The sequence below is a fragment of the Eurosta solidaginis genome, chromosome 4 (genome assembly GCF_040869045.1).
Source record: "Eurosta solidaginis isolate ZX-2024a chromosome 4, ASM4086904v1, whole genome shotgun sequence".
NCBI lineage: Eukaryota > Metazoa > Arthropoda > Insecta > Diptera > Tephritidae > Eurosta > Eurosta solidaginis.
In genome coordinates this window covers 110,136,370-110,158,016 of record NC_090322.1, presented here as the reverse complement: position 1 = coordinate 110,158,016, position 21,647 = coordinate 110,136,370, and the positions used below count along the sequence as shown (strand labels likewise).

Genomic DNA, 21,647 nt, shown 5'->3' with positions numbered 1-21,647 from the left:
GTGACATCGTTTAACTTCCGGTAGTCCACCCAAAACCCAACCCCATTTTTCCATCGGTGGGCTCCATGGACTGGCTGATGGTTCGATGACGCCACTGTCGCTCATTCCTTGTATGTATACTACAAGGAGCTTGGCGGATTGGCTTCGCATTTCCAGTGTCAATTTGATGTTTCGCATCGTTGGTGCGGCCTGGTTTGGAACCATCCTGGTCAATTATATTTGCGTTCTTTAGGAGAAGTTGTTTTGCCTTACTCTGATAGTCCTCCTCTAGCCTCTCCGCCCTTGCCGTGATATCATTGAAAGATCAATCTTGCTAGTTGAAACGATTTCCTGGAGCTGTTCGCAACTGATTATTATTTCATCCTCTTGGCATCTTCCCAATATGCTTCCTTTGGTAAGTTTGAGTGGTGACTTGAACTCATTGAGTACTCTTACCGGAATATGTCCATCTTGTTTAGTCGTAGCCAGGGGTTTTCCTACAAATACGTTCGGTGTTGATTTGTTTGCTGCCTCGACAACCCACAATTTGTTTGTCCCACAATCTCCATCAACCTTTGCCCAGATGACTGCTTCCGATTTTGGTGGTATTTGCTGATTCTCCACCACCAGCACTCGATTACTGATGTAGCCTTTCTCGTAGCTGAAATCAAGTGGCAATTCTATGTTTTTTATCGCACTGTCTTGCTTTGCATGCCAATCTTGATGCCTTAATCGATTAAGAAGTCCACTCAAATTATGGTTTCATCAACAATATCTGCCACTATAAAATTGTGTAGTACCGCGGTGTTCCCATCGGTGACTTCTCATGCTATTTCTCCCATTACCTGGGTGTCCTCTGCAGTTGCTGTACGCAATCTTGCTCCATGCATTGGTGTTATTTTCTTGTTGACTAAATCCGATCGAATGATGGAATTAGATGCGCCCGTATCTACAGTCAGTAAACGTTACTTTCCATCCACATATTTTCCAACAGTAAGATAGCTCGACCTTCTTCCAATTTGCGAGATAGAGATTGTGGGGAACTCAATTTTGGGAGCCAGCTGTCGCACCTTGCGGCTGACTCGCTTTAGTTTAACGATTGAGTAGACTTGGAGATTTGCTCATATCTTTCAGCTCTGCTTTTACGAACGTCCACATTGTTGGAACTTAAAGGGTTGGTGTTGCAATTGCGTGCAATGTGTCCTGGCTTGCCACACTTAAAACATTTGACGGCACCATCGTTTTTCTGCTGCCTTCCTTTTAATGCTTTCAAATTTGTATCTACACTGTCTGGCATTTCCACTTCCACGTGATGAGCTTTGTATGCTGGCTTACACAGAAGTAGGAGAGGAGGAAGAAGGGTGTTTCCTGAGTCAGAGCATGTGATTCTATTTCAGCAAATGTTGGCTTTGGGTTTGCGTATGTAGCTCGCTTCGTTTCGACGACCATTTATAAAGCTATGAAACTTTACCCTCTCGGTGTGTTCCACGGGTGCGTCCGTATTTGTCAGATGGGCCAATTTTCTCAATGTCCTACGCGAAGTCCTGGAGTGTCTCATTAGCTTTTGGGTAGCAGTCTTACAATTCTATTTGGTGTTACTGCTTCCTGTGTTCGCTTCGGTAACGTCTCTCGGCAGCAGCCGTCAATGCTTCATAACTGTTCTGTTCGTCATCTGGGGTAGTCTGTAAGATTTCAGCTGCAGGCCCTGTCAATGTCACGAACAGTGCGGCAACTTTATCTTCAGTATTCCCGTTATTTACTGCTGACGTCTTCTCAAATTGAAGCTTTAATACCTGGAAAGGAACAGAGCTGCGTAAAGAGGGAATTTTTTCCTTCGGATTGCTTGCTGAAACAGCTGAGCGATTTAGTTGCAGCTCCTGTATACGACCTCTTAAAGCATCTACCTCGGCCTCGATAGTACCGAAAAGGCCCGAAACGACCTTGGCGGGATTCCGAAAAACATCCAGAAATGATCCCGCAAGGATTCCCAAATAATCCCGGAGTAGTCCTGAAATAACTTCGACGGGGTCCCCAACGGATCCCGAAAACCATCCAGAAATTATCTCGGGAAGGTCCGCAAATGATCCCGAAATAGTCTCGAAAAAGTACCAAAATGACCCTGATGGGATCACGAATGGATCCCGAAAACCATCCTGAATTGATCCCGTTCGGATACTGAAAATCATCCATAAATTATCTCTGAAGGGTCCGCAAATGATCCCGAAATAGTCCCGAAAAAGTACGAAAGTATACTTAAAGTTATAATGTGTAAAAATTTATAAAAAGTAACTGTTCGAAGGTGTCGCGGGACCCCTCCCCTACTTCAATTTTCGAAAAAATGTTTAGCCATTAGACTATTATCTATATTCTGTGCCAAATTTCATCAAAATCTGTGTAGGTGTTCTGGCGTGATTCAGTCACAAAAAATAAAATTAAATTATAAGGGGGCTGGACCTTCCACCTTTTCAAAAACATATAGCTAGTAGATTTTTCTAGACTATTGGCTATGTGTGTGCCAAATTTCATCCAAATTCGTCCATCCGTTCTTGCGTGATTGAGTCACAAAGACAAACGACTGGACATCCAAACATCCAAACTTTCATGTTTATGATATTAATAATATTCTTCTTCTGACACCAATTGTAACGAATTTTCTGAAATTCTGATTATTTTGCACTTTCTGCTTTCTTTCGAATCGCTGTACTCTAGAATAAATAACTCAAATACTCAGTATAGCAATATCTCTTTTATTTGCAACTTTACTGTAGTAGTACTTCACAATTACAATACTCGCGTACATCACTAATAGTCTGTTAAAACCAAACTGATCGATTATTCCTCAGCCTGCGCTGCTTTTATACTCTCTATTGCTGCTTATTTATTTCTCCTTTATGTATGTGGTATTTACTTTTGTCGTCTAATTATATGCGTGGGTATGTATGAGTAATCCCTTCGCTTTTATCTTTCCTGTTTGCATTTATGTGTGGCTGCCTGCTTTGATGTTTACGTGCACATATGTGTGGTTGCTTACTTTGCTGCTGCTGTTGTGCGTTTATTTACTAGCAGCACAATGACGCATCGAAATTGTTAACATTCGCCACATTATTCAATGTGGTACTTTAAGAAGTTAAGTCACATACATAGATAATAAGAGAAATTAAGTGAATACGTCTCAAAACCCATTAAATTTACGAATGTAATTAATATAAATACATACATATATTGGCAATTACTTTAGTATAACTATGAAACTCTTTGCAAACTCAAAAATGATCTTATTTGACATGAATAATGTTTCACTTGGCATGAATATGCTATATTTCCAAACTAAAGCTGTAGATTTTGAAAAGGACCGCAACTAACTACCTTCTTAGCAATCCTTGATTACACAACTTTATGGCAACCAAGTCTATCCACCTTCGAGCTAGAATAGAAACGCTTATGGTGGTACCGTATTAGGACTACCCTTACAAATTTGTTTGAGCTAAGACTTTGAAAATTTTGTTTCTTGATTTCCTTCTACTGTCCTCTTGTCCTTTATAACTTCTTCTTCATATAAGATGTTGATTTCTATAAGCAATTCTTCTGCAAAAGTATATCATACCTCTTTTATATTGTGCGTGTTCTGTTTCACAACCTTCATCCGTACTTGTACTACACTGGGGAGTGACAAGTCTTGTAGAATTCAGTCTAGATGTACACTTTTCGTTGCAAAACTTCCTGCAATAAAACAATTTTTTTTTTGTTTTTAAATAATTGTACATGTTCCTAAATACTTGTAACTCTACTTTAATTTATTTATTAAGGCTGTATAGTATAAATTAGAGCTTACGATTTCTTCTCGAAGACATGCGAGATTTTCGAGAGCAGAGAAATGGAGAACTCGACTTCTCGCGAGATTTTCGTGTCTCGAAGTACTCGAAAATCTCGCGAGCTTCTCGACATAAATTTAACCGCTGTATGGACAGTATTTATACACTTGGTTTTTTTTTTACTTGTGACTTTTGCTTTCAATGACACTTAACTCAAAACATATTTATTATTATACATATAATTTTGTTCACAAAAATTCAATTTTTTAACGAGACATCGAGAACACGGCTTCTCGCGAGATTCTCGAATATCGAAATACTCGTAATACTCGCGAGCTTCTCGACTTTCAATTCAGTCCTGTATTTGCAGTATTCTATACATTTCGATGTTTTTACTTGTGTTTTGTGGACATTTTCGCTAGCGCTCCTGAAGAAATCGTAAGCTCTATATAACACAGCCAATGAACCGATTAAATTGAATGTCGAGAAGCTCGCGAGCCTTACGAGTATTTCGAGAATCTCGCGAGAAGGTGAGACTCGCGAAAAATCTCTTCTCGAACAAGTTCGAGAAATCGTAAGCTCTAGTATTAATTAATGATTTTTACACCTTTGTAACTACTTCGCGTCAGAGTTTTATCTTGACTTCTTTATCATTTGTTTCACAAGTGTAAAAATAATAGTTGGAATTATATGATCTGAATACTTTAAAAATTATTATACTTATAATTATTAATTATATTATTATAATTATTATAAATAATTATACTTTAATAATTAAATCCCAATTACGTATATGTTCAACAGTAACAACTAAATAGACGGACATTTTGCTATTTATAATTTTTTGATTAACTTAAGCATAACAGGTGGGAGGTGGGTTAGTAAAACAAAGAATTTTTACTGGGCAATTCAGATAGAAGTTTTCATAAATAAAAAATATTTTGAATGACATATTGTCCCAGTAGGCACAAAAGGGTTAATCCAAACTTAATTGAATGCCACACTTAACTCTGGAGATAAGGCCTTGATCCATTTTAAAGCGATGTTTATCTGTGCCTATTAACAGAGAGAGGAGGCAAATTAAGAGATAAGGAAATACAATTAACAATATACAACGCTATATAGCAATAATGAAAAGTGTGTCCACCGCAGGATAACGGAATATTTTAATACCGGGAAAGTCTCTTCAGAAACTATAATGGCGGCATGAGGCTCGTTTTACATAAACACAAGCCTTGTAGAATTGAAAATTTTTAACAATATTGTAGCGAATTTAGAGAAATTCCGCTTATTCCAAACTTTGTGCTAACGTTCGAATCGCTAAACTATTGAATAAATAACTCCAATATTAAATAATGCAAACTGTTTAATAAATAACTCCAATATTCAATAATGCACAATGGTCTTCATTAGATTACTTTGAGAGTACTTCACAATAACACTTATACTTCACAACCAATAGCGTGCTTACATTAAAACTGATTACTGATTACTCAGCTTGCGCTGCTTTTATACTCGCAGTTTTCTCGTTCATCCATTTCTCCTAAGGTCGAGTTATTTCGCGAAACTGTATTCCAGAACAACTGTATCCCTTGCTTGGTTATTAGCTATATACATATATACCTATTTGTAGTTTATGTCTTTCTTGTAGCCATATGCGGGTGTATGCGTGAGTGCTATTTCGGCTGATGATTACATGTGTTCACGAGTATCTCTTCGTTGCCTTGTATGTACATATGTGTGTAAATGATGATTGATTTGTTTACGTACATACGAGTGGCTGCTTAGTGATACTAGTATCAGGTTAGTGATGCTAATATTCGTCACACTGCCCTCAACCTAAGTCTGCGTATATTTCCTGATTTAAACGCTGCCAGCCTTTCCAAATGAACCACTTTCATTTTGGTTCGTAGTTTGCCAATGGTTTGTATGCGGTAAACTACATCGTTGATCCTTTTTAGAACTTTGTATGGGCCTTCCCAATTACACTGCAATTTCGGGGACAAACCCTTTGTTCGTTGTGGGTTGTATAACAGCACCAAACCTCCTTTCTGAAAACCTGAATTAATTGCTTTATCGTATCTGGCTTTCATCTTGTCACTCATAATCTTTGTTCGTTACCTTACAAGATCCTGCATTTCTCACATCTCTTCTTCCAAGACAGCAGTGGATTTCTTAACATTTCTCTCTGCATCGGCATCTATCACAAACTTGAAATCAGATGGCAGTCGAAGTTCATTGCCAAAAATTACCTTAGCGGGAGTTTGGCCCGTTTTCTCATGCACTGCCGATCGGTAAGCCATCAAGAATATTGGTATGTGTGTATCCCACTCTTTATGGAACTTGTCCACTACTTTCCTTAAGTTAAGTGCTCCGCCAAGGCTCTATTGAATCGTTCCACCATAACATCGGACTGAGAATGCAATGCAGTTGTCTGTGTTTTTCGAATGCCCAATTTCTTACAAATTTCTTGAAACACCGCTGATTCAAAATTCCTGCTTGGTCAGAATGCAATTCCATTTGTACACCATACCTTGGAACCCAATCGTTTGCAACCACTTCTGCTACTGTTTCCGCTTCTTGATTTGGTATTGGGTATACCTCTAGCCATTTACTGAAATAATCCATAACCACCAGTGGTATTTGTTTCTGTGGTTGCTATAAGGAAATGAACCTGTGACACCCATGGCGATCCTTTGAAATGGTGCACCTGAAATATACTGCTCCATCTGGCCATGACTTCGTGTTTTGGGCCCTTTCGCTGTGCTTCAAACCTCGCAGTTGGCAATCCACTCGGTGACCGACTGACGGCAACCAACCCAATCAAATCTCTGCTTAATTTTCTCGAGCGTCTTCGTGATTCCAAGGTGACCTTCGCTTGGACCATTATGCAGCTCGCTGAGTACGTCAGGAATCCTTTTCCTGGGAACAACTATCAGTTTCTTCTTACATTGACCATCCTCACTCTCCCGATGTAAGCAACCGGATATCAATTCTAAATTGTTCGCCTGTGCCCAATATGACTTCGCAATGGGACTCTCTGCTGACATCTCCTCTCTAGTTGGTCTTTCTGTTTAGTTCGAGCCCTTGCATAACATGTGACAGATCTGTATCTTCTAGCTGACATTTGACCCATTCAGCCGTACACGTTATAGCCATTAGCCGGGCAGTTATAATGTCTTCTTTAGCTTTTGAACAATGTTTGCGTTCCAAAATACATGGTATTCGTAACATTGCATCAGCATTTCCATTGGTACTACTTTTTCGATGCTCAATGGGTTTTGGATTCGCTCAATCCAACGTGCTAATTGACCTTCCAGATTACGGAACTGCAGGAGCCATTTCAACGCTGCGTGATCTGTCCTGGCGCGGAATCGCTGCCCGTGGAGGTACTCGTGAAAATGATTAATGCACTCTACCAATGCCAACAGCTCTCTCCGTGTGACGCAATAGTTCCTCTCTGGTTTTCCTTCTCCTGTCCATCATCCAGTTGTAACAAAATGCCTCCTATAGCATATCCGCTCGCATCTGTATCTAAAATAAACGTTGGAATCGGATATGCCAACATTGGGGCAGTGCAAAAACGCTCTTTCAATTTTTGATAAGCCACTTCTTGCTCCTCCTTCCATTCAAAAGCTTTATTTTTTCTTGTTAGCTCGTGGAGGCTATGGGATACGCTGGCAAAATTTGGTACAAATCGGTGGTATTATGTGCACAACCCAAAGAAACTTCTTAACTCATGAAGATTCTGTGGTCTTGGCCAATCCTTCACTGCTTCTATCTTTTCATTCGCGGTGCAGATACCCTCCGTCGTTACTTAATGACCCAAGTAACAAACTTGCTTCTTGAACAGAGAACACTTTTTGGGACTAAGTTTCAGACCAGCACCTGCTATTCTTTGGAAAACCTCCTCCAAGTTCTTCAGATGTTCTTCGAAGTTTTTTCCCAATACGATGATGTCGTCTAGGTACACTAAGCATATTTTCCTATGTAGTCCTTTTCTAGTATGGAAAAGCAAAACTATTGTTTTCGGTTTGGTGTCAAAACAATTATTGTCTTTATTTGGGAAGTTGCCTTAGTATTTATACAAAATTATTCTAATTAATTCTTATGAGTTACCTGCATACATATTTACATTATTACATACTTACAAACTAAGTGTACAAGATATGAAGTGAATATATTCGGCTTGGTGGGAAATGCTTACTACGCATTACCTACGCAAAATCGGAATAGAGTATTAGAAATGCAGTTAAAGCGTATGGCTAGTCGTGGGAATAAATTGTGTGTGAGGAATTTAAAATAGAAGAAGCCTTAAGTTACGAGACGTAGACTGTATGTATATACAAAATGGATGAATATGTATGTAACAGTCAATGCGTCTCAAGAAAATGAAAATATGCGTTTGTTCACATGATTGAATGAATGAATGCTATACCGTCCGCCTTTGAAAGAGTAGTCATACATAATTTGTGCACCAATTATGGGTGGCTACTGGAGTGGTACAATTAATATTTGAATCCGTTTGTGCTTACTTTGTTATTTTCTTTATTTATGACGTAACTTTATATATTTTGTTTGTGCTTTTTATTTTCCTTTTTGATTTGTTTACAATTTCCTTCATTTTTTCCATATTGTGTTATGTGTTTTTAATGGAGAGTATGAGTAAAGTGGAATGCTTTTATTTATTCAAAATGTGCTATTGTAACTAGTTTTTCTATTATATCGGTTTAAGCCTATTTTTATGAACTATAATTTTCTTTTTTCCATTTATATTTTCTACATTATAGGGAATTAAAGTGCAATTATTTTTACTATCTATATTTTCCTTTATATGTACTATTAAGTTTATGACTTGATTCGTCCTTAACTTATACTAAGCTTCCTATATCTATTTTTATACTATGGCTACTTCTATCGTAATTTAATTTTTATGTTCTTTTGGCTTCCCGAACTAACTTTCTAGCTCTTTGATGTGCTATTTTTAGTTTGTATTTAATTTCTTTGTCGTAAGCCTCATGATTATAGATTGGGCTTATTGTATTTTCTTTTAGGAATTCGTAAGTTTGGGGGTTTTTTCCGAATACGAGCTCAAAAGGACAATATTTATGTTCAGTAGATGGTGTTGTGTTATAACAATATGTGAAATACCTGAGGTACTCATCCCAATCGTCTTTGTCACTAGATATGTAAGAACGTACATATTCATTAAACGTTCTGTGAATGCGTTCAACAGTTCCTAAAGTTTGATGGTGGTAAGGTGTTGAAGTTTTGTGTTCAATCTTTAGAAGTTTACATAATTCCTCAAATAAGTTATTTTTGTATTCTGTTCCCATGTCCGTCATGATTGTTTTCATACAACCATAAATCAGAATCAAAAGCTCGAATACAGCTTTAGCAACCGTCACAGCGTGTTTGCTTGGGACTGGAATTGCGACCAAGTATTTAGTTAAATCACAAACGATAGTAACCGCATATTCATTTCCATGAATTGATTTTGGTAGTGGTCCAACTGTATCAATTTCGGAGGTGTCTCCGTTATAGCTATTGGTTCTTTTATATGTTTTTTAACTTTGTTTTTCTGACAGTGGATGCAATTTTTTATATATCTTCTTGTGTCATTTTTCATATTTTTCCAACCACATTTTTTTGTGTGATTTTATTTGTCATGCGATTTATTCCTGGGTGGCCTCCCCAGATAGGATCCTAATGATATTTATGAAGAATTTCTTTAATTTTCCCGGTATCTGTCACATTCATAACCTCTGGGGCTAGTGCTATTGTTAGAATTTTGAGAACTTTGGTACATATCTCCTTAAATTTGCTTACTAGAGTATAATTATCCTTAAACAATTTGTCCCCTAAGGACAACGGTATCTTTAAAAGACCTAAATTGTCGGCTTCTTTTGTAAGCCTGGTAAAGAATTGTCCTAAGTCAATCTTATCCTCCACAATTAGGTTGCTTGTATCTATTTTGCTACAAATTTTCTTTCCTTTTTTGAAATATAAGTTCGGAGGCTCGAAAGCGATCTTGACATGTCTTTTTACTTCAAATTTATTTAGCGCTTCATATATTATAGGGTTCTCTATGTGACTTTTATTTTCTTCATTTATATTATTACTGGTTGGTTTTCTAGTCTCTGATCTTGTAGTGACTTTTAGTATTTTACATGCCTCCACTGACATTTCTTTTAAATTCTCAATATTTATTCTCGACAATGCGTCGGCTACGTAATTCTCTTTTTCAACTATGTACTCCACCTCAAAGTGATACTCCTCCAAATCCAATCTTACTCTAGATAATTTTGATGAAGGGTTTTTCATTGAAAACAGGTATGTTAGGGGTCGATGGTCAGTTTTAAATGGAAATTTTTTGACATATACGTATGGTCCTGAGAAAAGTAATGGCCCAATGAATTGTTGCTAATTCTTTCTCTATTGTTGCTTTATTAATTTCACCCTTCGTGACTGATCTTGAAGCATAGGCAATTGTTTGCCTTGGTATTCTTGACTCAGGATTGCGCCACAAGCATAACCACTAGCATCTGTTGTTATACAAAATTCTTTGTTGAAATCTGGATATTGCTAGATCTTTGGACTAATTAATGCTTCCTTTAGGTAAACGAAAGCTTTATGACATTCTTCTGTCCAGTCGAAGGAGACATTCTTTTTACAGAGTCTAGTTAATATTCTGCGAAATAAGGTAAAAATCGTCTATAGTAGTTGCAGAAAGCAACAACGAGTCGTTTGACTTCATCAGCTGTTTTGGGTGTTAGGTAGTTCTGAACAATTTCAAATTTATTTGGGTCGGGAAGGATTCCTTTGCTAGTGCATTGATGTCCTAAATAAGTAACCTCTTGACTAAATAATAAGCATTTATCAGGGTGCAATTTTAAATTATATTTTCTGCAGGTTGAGAATACATCACGTAAATTTGTCATCATATGCTTTTCGGAGCATCCTATACTACTAGGTCATCCATATAAAAAATTCTTGTGATGGTCTCAGACCTGCGAATGCTAAGGTCATCATTCTTTGGAATGAGTTTGATGCTACTTTCAAGCCATAGGGAAGTCGTTTGAAGCGGTAAGTTCCATTATCTGCTGTAAATGAAGTAAAGTCTCTAGAATTTGGGTCTAGTTCTATTTGATGAAAGCCTGACATCATATCTAAATTTGAAAAGTATTTTGCTCTTCCTAATTGATCCAAAATGTCATCAATTCATGGGAGTGGGAATTTATCTGCAGTTAGTTTTTTATTTACTTGTCTGTAGTCAATGACTAGTCTCCATCTTTTGTCTTTATTACAGGGTAACGATTTCTTTGGTACTAATAGGATTGGGCTATTGTATCCGGAAAGTGAAGGCCTTATAATGTCATCTTTAAGTAACTTGTTTACTTGTGTGTTTATTTCATTTTTTTGTGCTTGCGGCAATCTGTAATTTTTAATGTAGACGGGGTTATCATCTTTTATATGTAAGTTTTGCTTGTAGAAATTGTTGGCTGTAATGGGTTCTAATGCAAATATATCTATGTATTCCGAGCATAGTGAATTTAATTGTTTACCAGCAAATTCGGGAAATTTTTTATTAATTCTTTCTAATTTTTCTTTGTTATTAGATTTATTTTCTATACTGCTTCTGATTAGTACGTAATCATTAAGCTTTTCTGTTTTTATATCGCAGTTTTGAATAAGTGCGATTCTGTCAGTAGTGTTTATGATTCTAACGAATGTTTGACATTTGTTTGCTATTGTATTGGCAATGAAGATTCCTTCTTTTAGTTGTTGATGGGGAATAAAAAGTTCAGAGTTGCTAGATTTTATATTAATTTGTCGAATTACTTCTGATCTTGGGGGTATTGAGATTGTATTGATTGTGGGCGTATTTGTCATTTGAATTATTATATCTTGTGGAAAATCGCGGGGCCTTAGAATTACTCTGTCTTCATTTTTCCCATAATCTAAAATATATATATGATACGTCTGCTCCTGTATCTACTAGGAGAGTTGAAAGTGAATTATTTAGACTAGTTTTGGAGGATATGTAGCTGTTTAAGTGTAGATTAAGTATACGCACTTTTTTGTTATATACTGTTGAGTTGGACTGTTCTGGTTTTCCTGCTGGGTGCAATTACGTACCTTGCCAGTATTTCGTGTTTGGTTGAAATTTCTATTTCTGTCCTGTTTGTCCAGTTCAAATATTGAATCGGTTTTATGGTCTAAATCTTCTATTCCGATAATTTCCGTAGTTGTTATTTCTGTATCCTCCACGGAAGCCATTACGATATTGGGTTTGTTGCCTTATGCTCATGATTGTATTTGAGCTGCCTGTTATTTCCGTACAACTATTAGTGAATTTGGAAATGGCATCGTTCATTGATGTGAAGGTTCCGGCTTGTATTATCATCTTGACTTTGCTGTTAGAGCAGTTCTTGCACATAGCTTTGAGTGCTGCTTGTGTAGAATATCTATTTGCTAAGTCTGGGCTTAATCCATCAGATATGTAGGATCCTTCCAGTGCCTTGGTAATTTTTTCTACGTCCGCAGTGTACTGGTTTGCAGTTTTACTGCGTTTTTGTATGTTTAGGAGTTTTGCTGTCAAATCTTCTACTGATTCACCCTGAATAGCAGATTTAAATTTTGACTTTATTTCTTGAATTGTGTGTTTCAGTGCTAATAAGGTTTCGTGCCGAGCCTTTTAGTTTGGTTTTAATCAATGTTATAGCCAGAGCTTCATGATTATCTTTTATCTGTTCAAGAATATCAAGAGCATCTAGGAAACTGTTCAAATTCTCTAACCTACCATCAAACTCATGTAGGACTGAAGATGCTGTTTTGATGAAATCTACTACTGTTTGTGCCATTTTGGTGGTCGTATTTGGAACTTCTATGATTTTAGAATCTTTAGTGAAGATACTAATTGGTCTCTTACACTCGAAAAAATTTGGTGTGCTTCTGTCTGATGGTTTTGTGTGAGTATGGGATTTAATTTACGTATTGATTCTCTAAAATTATTTAGCGATTCTAAAATAATTGTTAAGTGTTTCGCTATTGTTTCAGGCTTTATTGAAGTATTTTTGTTTATATGATTTTTCTGCCTTGATTTTTTCTTCCTTTAATTCGTTATAATGTTTTCCCATTTGTTCATTGGGGATGGTAGATAAAAAAAATTTGCTAAACTTTTTTTGGATTTTGTTATGGGTTGAATAGAGTTTCAGAAACAAATTAATGCAACTAACTACACAGATGATTAGAAGCATGACCTTAATGGTATCCAGCGCCTCAGTATGATCTATTACTTGGACTGAGTTTACAATGTTTGCTGTTGGTTTTTCTATTTTTGATTCTAGGCTTCCCATCGTGAAAAATATTCTAACGAATTTAGCGTAATTCCTCTTATTTGCAACCTTCTGCTAACGTTCGAATTACTAAACTGCTGAACAAATAACTCTACTATTCAATAATGCAAAATGGCCTTTATTAGACTACTTTCAAAATAACACTTTTATTGCTCACCAGATAGCATCTTAAATCACACTGATTGTCGTGCCTCTACTGTTGCTGCCTTTTATACTGTCTGGTTTCCTCGTTGCATACTTCTAGGATTTCCTATTCTAGAATTTACTAGTTAGTTATCAGCTACAAAATCACCAGCCACAACTACGGGTATAGCTTCTCACATGCGCGTGTATACGTGAGTAATACTTGCACAAATTATTGCCTTCTTTTGTGAGCATCTCAGTAATATATATGCATGTGTTTGTGCGTCTCTTCTCCGCTGCTCGTATGGACATATGGGTAGACATAATGATTGATTTAATGATGTGCATACAAGTCACTGCTTAGCATCGGCTTAGAGATGATAGTATCCCTTAGTGTTGCTAATATTCGTCACACTGCCCTCCACCTAAGTCTGATCGTCCCGATCAGACAGATCTCTCGATATAAACGCTGCCAGCCTTTCCAAATGAACCACTTCATTTTGGTTCGTGGTTTGCCAATGGTTTGTATCCGGTACACTACATCGTTGATCCGTTTTACAACTTTGTATGAGCCTTCCCAATTACACTGCAATTTCGGGGACAAACCTTTTTTTTCGTTGCGGGTTGTATAACAGCACCAAATCTCCTTCCTGAAACCCTTCCGAATTAATTGCTTTATCGTATCTGGCTTTAATCTTGTCACTCATAATCTTTGCTGGTTGCCTTACCAGATCGTGAATCTCTCTCAGCTCTTCTTCCAAGACACCAGTGGATTTCTTGACATTTCTCTCCGCATCGGCATCTCTCCCATACTTCAAATCAGCTGGCAGTCGAAGGCCATTGCCAAAAATTACATTTGCGGGAGTTTGGCCCGTTGTCTCATGTATTGCCGATCGGTAAGCCATCAAGAATAATGATATGTGTGTATCCCACTCCATATGGTACTTGCCAACTACTTTCCTTAAATGCTCCTCCAATGTTCTATTGAAACGTTCCACCATACCATCGGACTGAGGATGCAATGCAGTTGTCCGTGTTTTTCGAGTGCCCAACTTCTTGCACATTTCTTGGAACACAGCTGATTCAAAATTCCTGCCTTGGTCAGAATGTAACTCCATTGGTACACCATACCCTCCAACCCAATCGTTTGTAACCACTTCTGCTACTGTTTGCGTTTCTTGGTTTGGGATTGGGTATACCTCTGGGCATTTACTGAAATAATCCATAAACACCAGTACGTTGTTGTTTCCGCGGTTGCTATTAGGAAACGGACCTGCGACATCCATGGCGATCCTTTCAAATGGAGCACCTGAAATATACTGCTTCATCTGGCCATGACTTCGTGTTTTGGGCCCTTTCGCTCTGTTGCAAACCTCGCAGTTGGCAATCCACTCGGTGACCGACTGACGGCAACCAACCCAATAGAATCTCTGCTTACTTTTCTCGAGCGTCTTCGTGATCCCAAGATGACATCCACTTGGACCATTATGCAGCTCGCTGAGCACGTCAGGAATCCTCTTTCTGGGAAGAACTATCAGTTTCTTCTTGCATGGATCATCCTCCCTCTCCCATACTCGATGAAGGCAACCGGATATCAATTCTAAACTGTTCCACTGTGCCCAGTATTACTTCGCAATGGGACTCTCTGCTGACATCTCTTCTCTGTTTGGTCTTTCGTTTCGTTCGAGCCCTTGCATAACATGTGACAGATCTGTATCTTCTAGCTGACACTTTCTTAGTTGTTCCTTGTCCCATTCATCCGTACACGTTATAGTCATTGCTTGCATTCCAAACTATATGGCCTTCGTGACATTGCATCAGCATTTCCATGGGTACTACCTTTTCGATGCTCAATGGAAAAGTCATAGCTTTGTAGTCGCTCGATCCACCGTGGCAATTGTCCTTCCGGATTACGGAACTGCAGAAGCCATTTCAACGTTGCGTGATCTGTCCTGACGCGGAATCGCTGGCCGTAGAGGTATTTGTGAAAATGTTTAATGCACTCTACCAATGGCAACAGCTCTCTCCGTGTAACGCAATAGTTCCTCTCTGGTTTTCCAATCGAACGGCTGTAATATGCAACCACCTTCTCCTGTCCATCGACCAGTTGTGATAAAACGCCTCCTATAGCATATCCACTCGCATCTGTATCTAGAATAAATGTTGCTCCTGGAATCGGATATGCCAACATTGGGGCAGTGCACAAACGCTCCTTCAATGTTTGGAAAGCCACTTCTTACTCCTTCTTCCAATCAAAAGTTTTATTTTTTCTTATAAGCTCATGGAGGGCTATGCTGGAAAAGTTTGACACAAATCGGCGGTAATATGTGCACAGCCCAAGGAAACTTCTCAATTCATGCAGCTTCAGTGGTCTTGGCCAATCCTTTACTGCCTCTATCTTTTCATTCGCAGTACAGATGCCTTCTGTCGTTACCTTGCGACCCAAATAATTTACTTCCTTTTTAAACAGCGAACACTTTTTGGGACTTAGTTTCAGACCAGCGCCAGCTATTCTCTGGAAAACTTCCTCTAAGTTTTTAAGATGTTCATCAAAGTTCTTGCCCAATACGATGATGTCGTCCAATTATACCAAGCAACCCACAATTTCTTTGTCCCGCAATCTCCATCAACCTTTGCCCAGATGACTGCTTCGGATTTTGGTGGTATTTGATGACTCTCTTCCACCAGCACTCTTTTACTGCTGTAGCCTCTCTCGTAGCCCAAATTAAGTGGCAAATACATGTTCTTATATCGCATCGTCTTGCCTTGCATATCGATTTTGATGCCTTTGTCGATTAAGAAGTCTACTCCAATTATGATTTCATCAACAATCTCTGCCACTATAAAATTGTGTAGTACCGTGAGGTTCCCAATTGCTACTTCACATGCTACTTCTCCAATTACCTGGGTGTCCTCTCTCGGGGCTGTACGTAATCTTGCTCCAAGCAATGGTTTTATCTTCTTGTTGACTAAATCTGATCGAATGATGGAATGAGATGCACCCGTATCTACAGTCAGTAAACGTCCCTTTCCATCCGCATGTCCTCCGACAGTAAGATTGCTTGACCTTCTTCCATTTGCGAGATACAGATTATGGGGCACTCAATTTAGGGTTCCAGCTGTCGCCCCTTGCGGCGGACTCGCTTTAGTTTAACGATTGGGTGGATTTGGAGATTTGCTCATCTCCTTCAGCTCTGAGTTTACGGCCACCCACATTGTTGTAACTGTTAGGATTGGTACTGCAATAACGTGCAATGTGCTCTGGCTTTCCACATTTAAAGCATTTGACGCCACCATCGTTTTTCTGCTGCGTTCCTTTTAATGCTTCAAAAATTGTGTCTACCCAGTTTGGCCTTTCCACTTCCACGGGATGAGCTTTGTATGCAGGCTTACTCAAAAGTGACGCTGTTTCCTGAGTCAGTGCATGGGATACTATTTCAGCAAATGTTTGTTTTGGGCTTGCGTATGTAGTTCGATTTGTTTCGACGTCCCGTATGCCATTTATAAAACTCTGAATCTTTACCTTTTCAGTGTATTCCACAGGTGCGTCCGCATTTGCAATATGTGCCAATCTTTCAATGTCTGAAGCAAACTCCTGCAAAGTCTCGTTAGATTTTTGGTAGCGGTTTTGCAATTCTATTTGGTAGATTTGTTTTCTATGCTCACTTCCATAACGTCTCTCGACAGCGGCCATCAATGCTTCATAGTTGTTCCGCTCTCCTTCGGGAATCGTCTGTAGGATTTCGGCTGCTGGCCCCTTCAATGCTACGAAGAGAGCTGCCACTTTTTCTTCAGCATTCCAGTTGTTCACTGCTGCGGTCTTGTCAAACTGTAGCTTAAAGACCTGGAAAGGAACAGAGCCGTCAAAAGATGGAATTTTTACCTTCGTATTGCTCGCTGACACAGCTGGGCAGTTTAGTTGTAACTGCTCCATACGACCTTTTAACGCTTCTATCTCGGCATCAATTTTGTCATCGAGTTGTAAAATTTTTGCATCCTGCTCTTCCAGTTTCACAAGGAGCTGCCATGATACCTGTTCCTAAATTTGTGCGGACATTTCAGATATATGTGCCTCTTGCACTTCCAGTTGAGATCCCAAATATGTCTTCTGTTCTTCCAATTGTGAAGTTATAAGGGCTTCCTGCGATTCCAGTTGGGATGCCATATATGTTTTCTGTTCCTCCAGTTGAGTTTCCATCTTGGATGTAATCTGTGTCGACATTTCTGAAATGCGCGTTTCTTGTGCTTCAATCGTGGACGTTATGCGTGTCTCCTGCGATTCCAGTTGAGATGCAATTTGCGACGACATTAATGTTACTGTCGATGTTTGTGCAGATATTGCAGCCAATATCATGTTCAAGTCTGTGCTCGTAACTGTCTGCGATGTTTCATTTTTCTCTTCAGTTTTTGTTGTCTCCTCGCCATCAAGAGGAAAGACATACTCTTCCACGTTAATTCCCTCTAATTCCATTGCCTTTCGTAGTCGTGCCGGAAGTTCGAGTTTATTGCCGGTTGTATTCAATCCACGCCTCTCGAACTCCTTCTTCAGTTGCTGGATCTTCAATTCACTCCACCTTGCCATGTCCAAGTTGTATTCGAAGTCTTCGGAATTTATTCAACAATTCCTCTTTTGAGACCAATTGTAATGAACTTAGTGCAATTCCTCTTATTTGCAACCTTCTGCTAACGTTCGAATCGCTAAACAGCTGAATAAATAACTCCACTATTCAATAATGCAAAATGGCCTTTATTAGATTACTTTCAAAATAACAATTTTCTTGCTCGCCAGATAGCGTCTTAAATCAAACTGATGGTCATGCCCCTACTGTTGCTGCCTTTTATACTGACTGATTTCCTCGTTGCATACTTCTAGGCTTTTCTATTATAGAATTTACTAGTTAGTTATCAGCTACAAAATGACCAGCCACAACTACGTTTATAGCTTCTCATATGGGCGTGTATACGTGAGTAATGGTTGCTGTGCTGCCCGGCTATGGAGCCGGGCCCAAGTAGCGCTCTAGGCGCCATTTTGAGTAATACTTGCACAAATTATTGCCTTCTTTTGTGAGCATCTCAGATAAGATATATGCATGTGTTTGTGCGTCTCTTCTCCGCTGCTCGTATGGACATATGGGTAGACATAATGATTAATTTAATGATGTGCATACAAGTTACTGCTTAGCATCGGCCTAGAGATGATAGTATCCCTTAGTGTTGCTAATATTCGTCACAATATGAATGTAGAAATTTAGTTTTTTCTTTATTTTTCCTTTATTAATTTTTTGTCATTATATTATTCAGTTCTTCTTAAATATTTTACTTTGTACCTTTATAACTCTTCAGGTGTTGTTGCTATTGGGTTCCTTACATTCTATATTGTTGGTTGCCTAGGCATATCAATAAGTTTCTACCATTTTTTCAACCATACTAATTTTTTTTCCTCATCTTCAATTTCAATTTCGTTTTTAAGGTCCTCAAGTGGGCCTTTTACATAAGTTTTAACCTTCCTAACACTTTCATGTTATTTAAAATCAATGCTTTTGCAATACTTTATACTTTTTTTTTCGACACCCTAATGCTCATATTACTGGTCTTGGTTTTTTATGTCCTCTATTATTTGATGCTTCCTTTTGTTTATATTCCTTAACTCCTTTATTTCTTTTTGTAATTTAATTTTTTCTTCCCTATCTGTACTCAAATTTATTTTTTCCTATAGTTTTGCTATATATCTCCTATGGTTAGCCTGTTTTACTCCTCTTTTTCTTTTTAGTTTGACTGGCTGTGGACTTTCGGTTCCTCAATTTTTTGAATTCTATTTCTCTTCCTGTATTCCTGGATTGTCAGTAGCTTAGGGCCTTGTTTGACTTTCTCGGGTTTTTCGTTTTTAATTTGTTGCAAATCTAAACTTAATTTAATCAATTTATTAAAAACTTGGGCAAACTGATTTTGACTTTTTATGTCCTCTTCGGCGAACATACCTCAATAATTAGTAAAAAAAAGTTTTTACAGCAAAAAATTGAATTTATGCTTGTCAATAGGCAGCCGTTAGGTTGCCGGAATAGTTAATATTGCCTACTCAAAAATAACTATTATGTAGTATAATAAATATTTGCTGCTCGTTGTATTGTTGTCCTCTTTTTTTTGCTTCAAACCGCCTCTTTTAACTATTCCACTTCGTATGCATCGCATTGGCCTTTCCTGGGTGGCTATGGACGCAGATTTGTGTTTAGCACCAACTTCCATTGCTGTGATTCCTTTTGTATACCAATTCGAACGTTATATATGATGCCTTTGGCTGGAATATTGCTGCTGCTATTCTCAATTTGTAAATATTATTCCACTTTGCATGCTTCGCATTGGACATTTATGACTAGGTAAGGACGTAGATTTGCGTTTTTGCACCAACTTCTTTTGCTGTGATTCCTTTTGTATACCAATTCAAACGTTACTCTTGCTCCCATTGTTCCGTTTACTTTTATTCATGAATAATCCACCAGTAATTTAAAAAAAAACTATTCAATTTCTTTTCTTTATAGCGTTTAGGCTGAATAATCAGCCAGTTTTATCCTTGTTAATGAACTTAGGCTGAATAGTCAGCCACCAGAATCATTAGCAGGATCGTCATATAGTATAGAAAAGTAAAACTATTGTTTTCGGTTTGGTGTCAAAAAAATTATTGTCTTTATTTGGGAAGTTGCCTTAGTATTTATACAAAATTATTCTAATTAATTCTTATGAGTTACCTGCATACATATTTACATTATTACATACTTACATACTAAATGTACAATTTCTTGGAACACAGCTGATTCAAAATTCCTGCCTTGGTCAGAATGTAACTCCATTGGTACACCATACCCTCCAACCCAATCGTTTGTAACCACTTCTGCTACTGTTTGCGTTTCTTGGTTTGGGATTGGGTATACCTCTGGGCATTTACTGAAATAATCCATAAACACCAGTACGTTGTTGTTTCCGCGGTTGCTATTAGGAAACGGACCTGCGACATCCATGGCGATCCTTTCAAATGGAGCACCTGAAATATACTGCTTCATCTGGCCATGACTTCGTGTTTTGGGCCCTTTCGCTCTGTTGCAAACCTCGCAGTTGGCAATCCACTCGGTGACCGACTGACGGCAACCAACCCAATAGAATCTCTGCTTACTTTTCTCGAGCGTCTTCGTGATCCCAAGATGGCATCCACTTGGACCATTATGCAGCTCGCTGAGCACGTCAGGAATCCTCTTTCTGGGAAGAACTATCAGTTTCTTCTTGCATTGATCATCCTCCCTCTCCCATACTCGATGAAGGCAACCGGATATCAATTCTAAACTGTTCCACTGTGCCCAGTATTACTTCGCAATGGGACTCTCTGCTGACATTCTTCTCTGTTTGGTCTTTCGTTTCGTTCGAGCCCTTGCATAACATGTGACAGATCTGTATCTTCTAGCTGACACTTTCTTAGTTGTTCCTTGTCCCATTCATCCGTACACGTTATAGTCATTGCTTGCATTCCAAACTATATGGCCTTCGTGACATTGCATCAGCATTTCCATGGGTACTACCTTTTCGATGCTCAATGGAAAAGTCATAGCTTTGTAGTCGCTCGATCCACCGTGGCAATTGTCCTTCCGGATTACGGAACTGCAGAAGCCATTTCAACGTTGCGTGATCTGTCCTGACGCGGAATCGCTGGCCGTAGAGGTATTTGTGAAAATGTTTAATGCACTCTACCAATGGCAACAGCTCTCTCCGTGTAACGCAATAGTTCCTCTCTGGTTTTCCAATCGAACGGCTGTAATATGCAACCACCTTCTCCTGTCCATCGACCAGTTGTGATAAAACGCCTTCTATAGCATATCCACTCGCATCTGTATCTAGAATAAATGTTGCTCCTGGAATCGGATATGCCAACATTGGGGCAGTGCACAAACGCTCCTTCAATGTTTGGAAAGCCACTTCTTACTCCTTCTTCCAATCAAAAGTTTTATTTTTTCTTATAAGCTCATGGAGGCTATGGGCTACGCTGGAAAAGTTTGACACAAATCGGCGGTAATATGTGCACAGCCCAAGGAAACTTCTCAATTCATGCAGCTTCAGTGGTCTTGGCCAATCCTTTACTGCCTCTATCTTTTCATTCGCAGTACAGATGCCTTCTGTCGTTACCTTGCGACCCAAATAATTTACTTCCTTTTTAAACAGCGAACACTTTTTGGGACTTAGTTTCAGACCAGCGCCAGCTATTCTCTGGAAAACTTCCTCTAAGTTTTTAAGATGTTCATCAAAGTTCTTGCCCAATACGATGATGTCGTCCAATTATACCAAGCAACCCACAATTTCTTTGTCCCGCAATCTCCATCAACCTTTGCCCAGA

The 21,647-nt window shown here is 38.6% G+C and overlaps 1 protein-coding gene across 10 annotated transcripts in view; it reads right to left on the bottom strand.

The window, feature by feature from the left end:
• Sik2 (Salt-inducible kinase 2) overlaps window positions 1-21,647 on the bottom strand; it is a 964,644-nt gene that overhangs the window by 276,843 nt on the left and 666,154 nt on the right. For all 10 annotated transcript variants that reach the window (XR_010952760.1, XR_010952759.1, XR_010952762.1 and 7 more), the window contains one exon: window positions 3,584-3,699. Coding sequence is in view for 3 of the 10 variants with exons in the window: in XM_067782444.1 (XP_067638545.1) it covers window positions 3,584-3,699 (116 nt within the window). In the remaining 7 variants the exon portion in view is untranslated. The remainder of the gene's footprint in view (window positions 1-3,583; window positions 3,700-21,647) is intronic.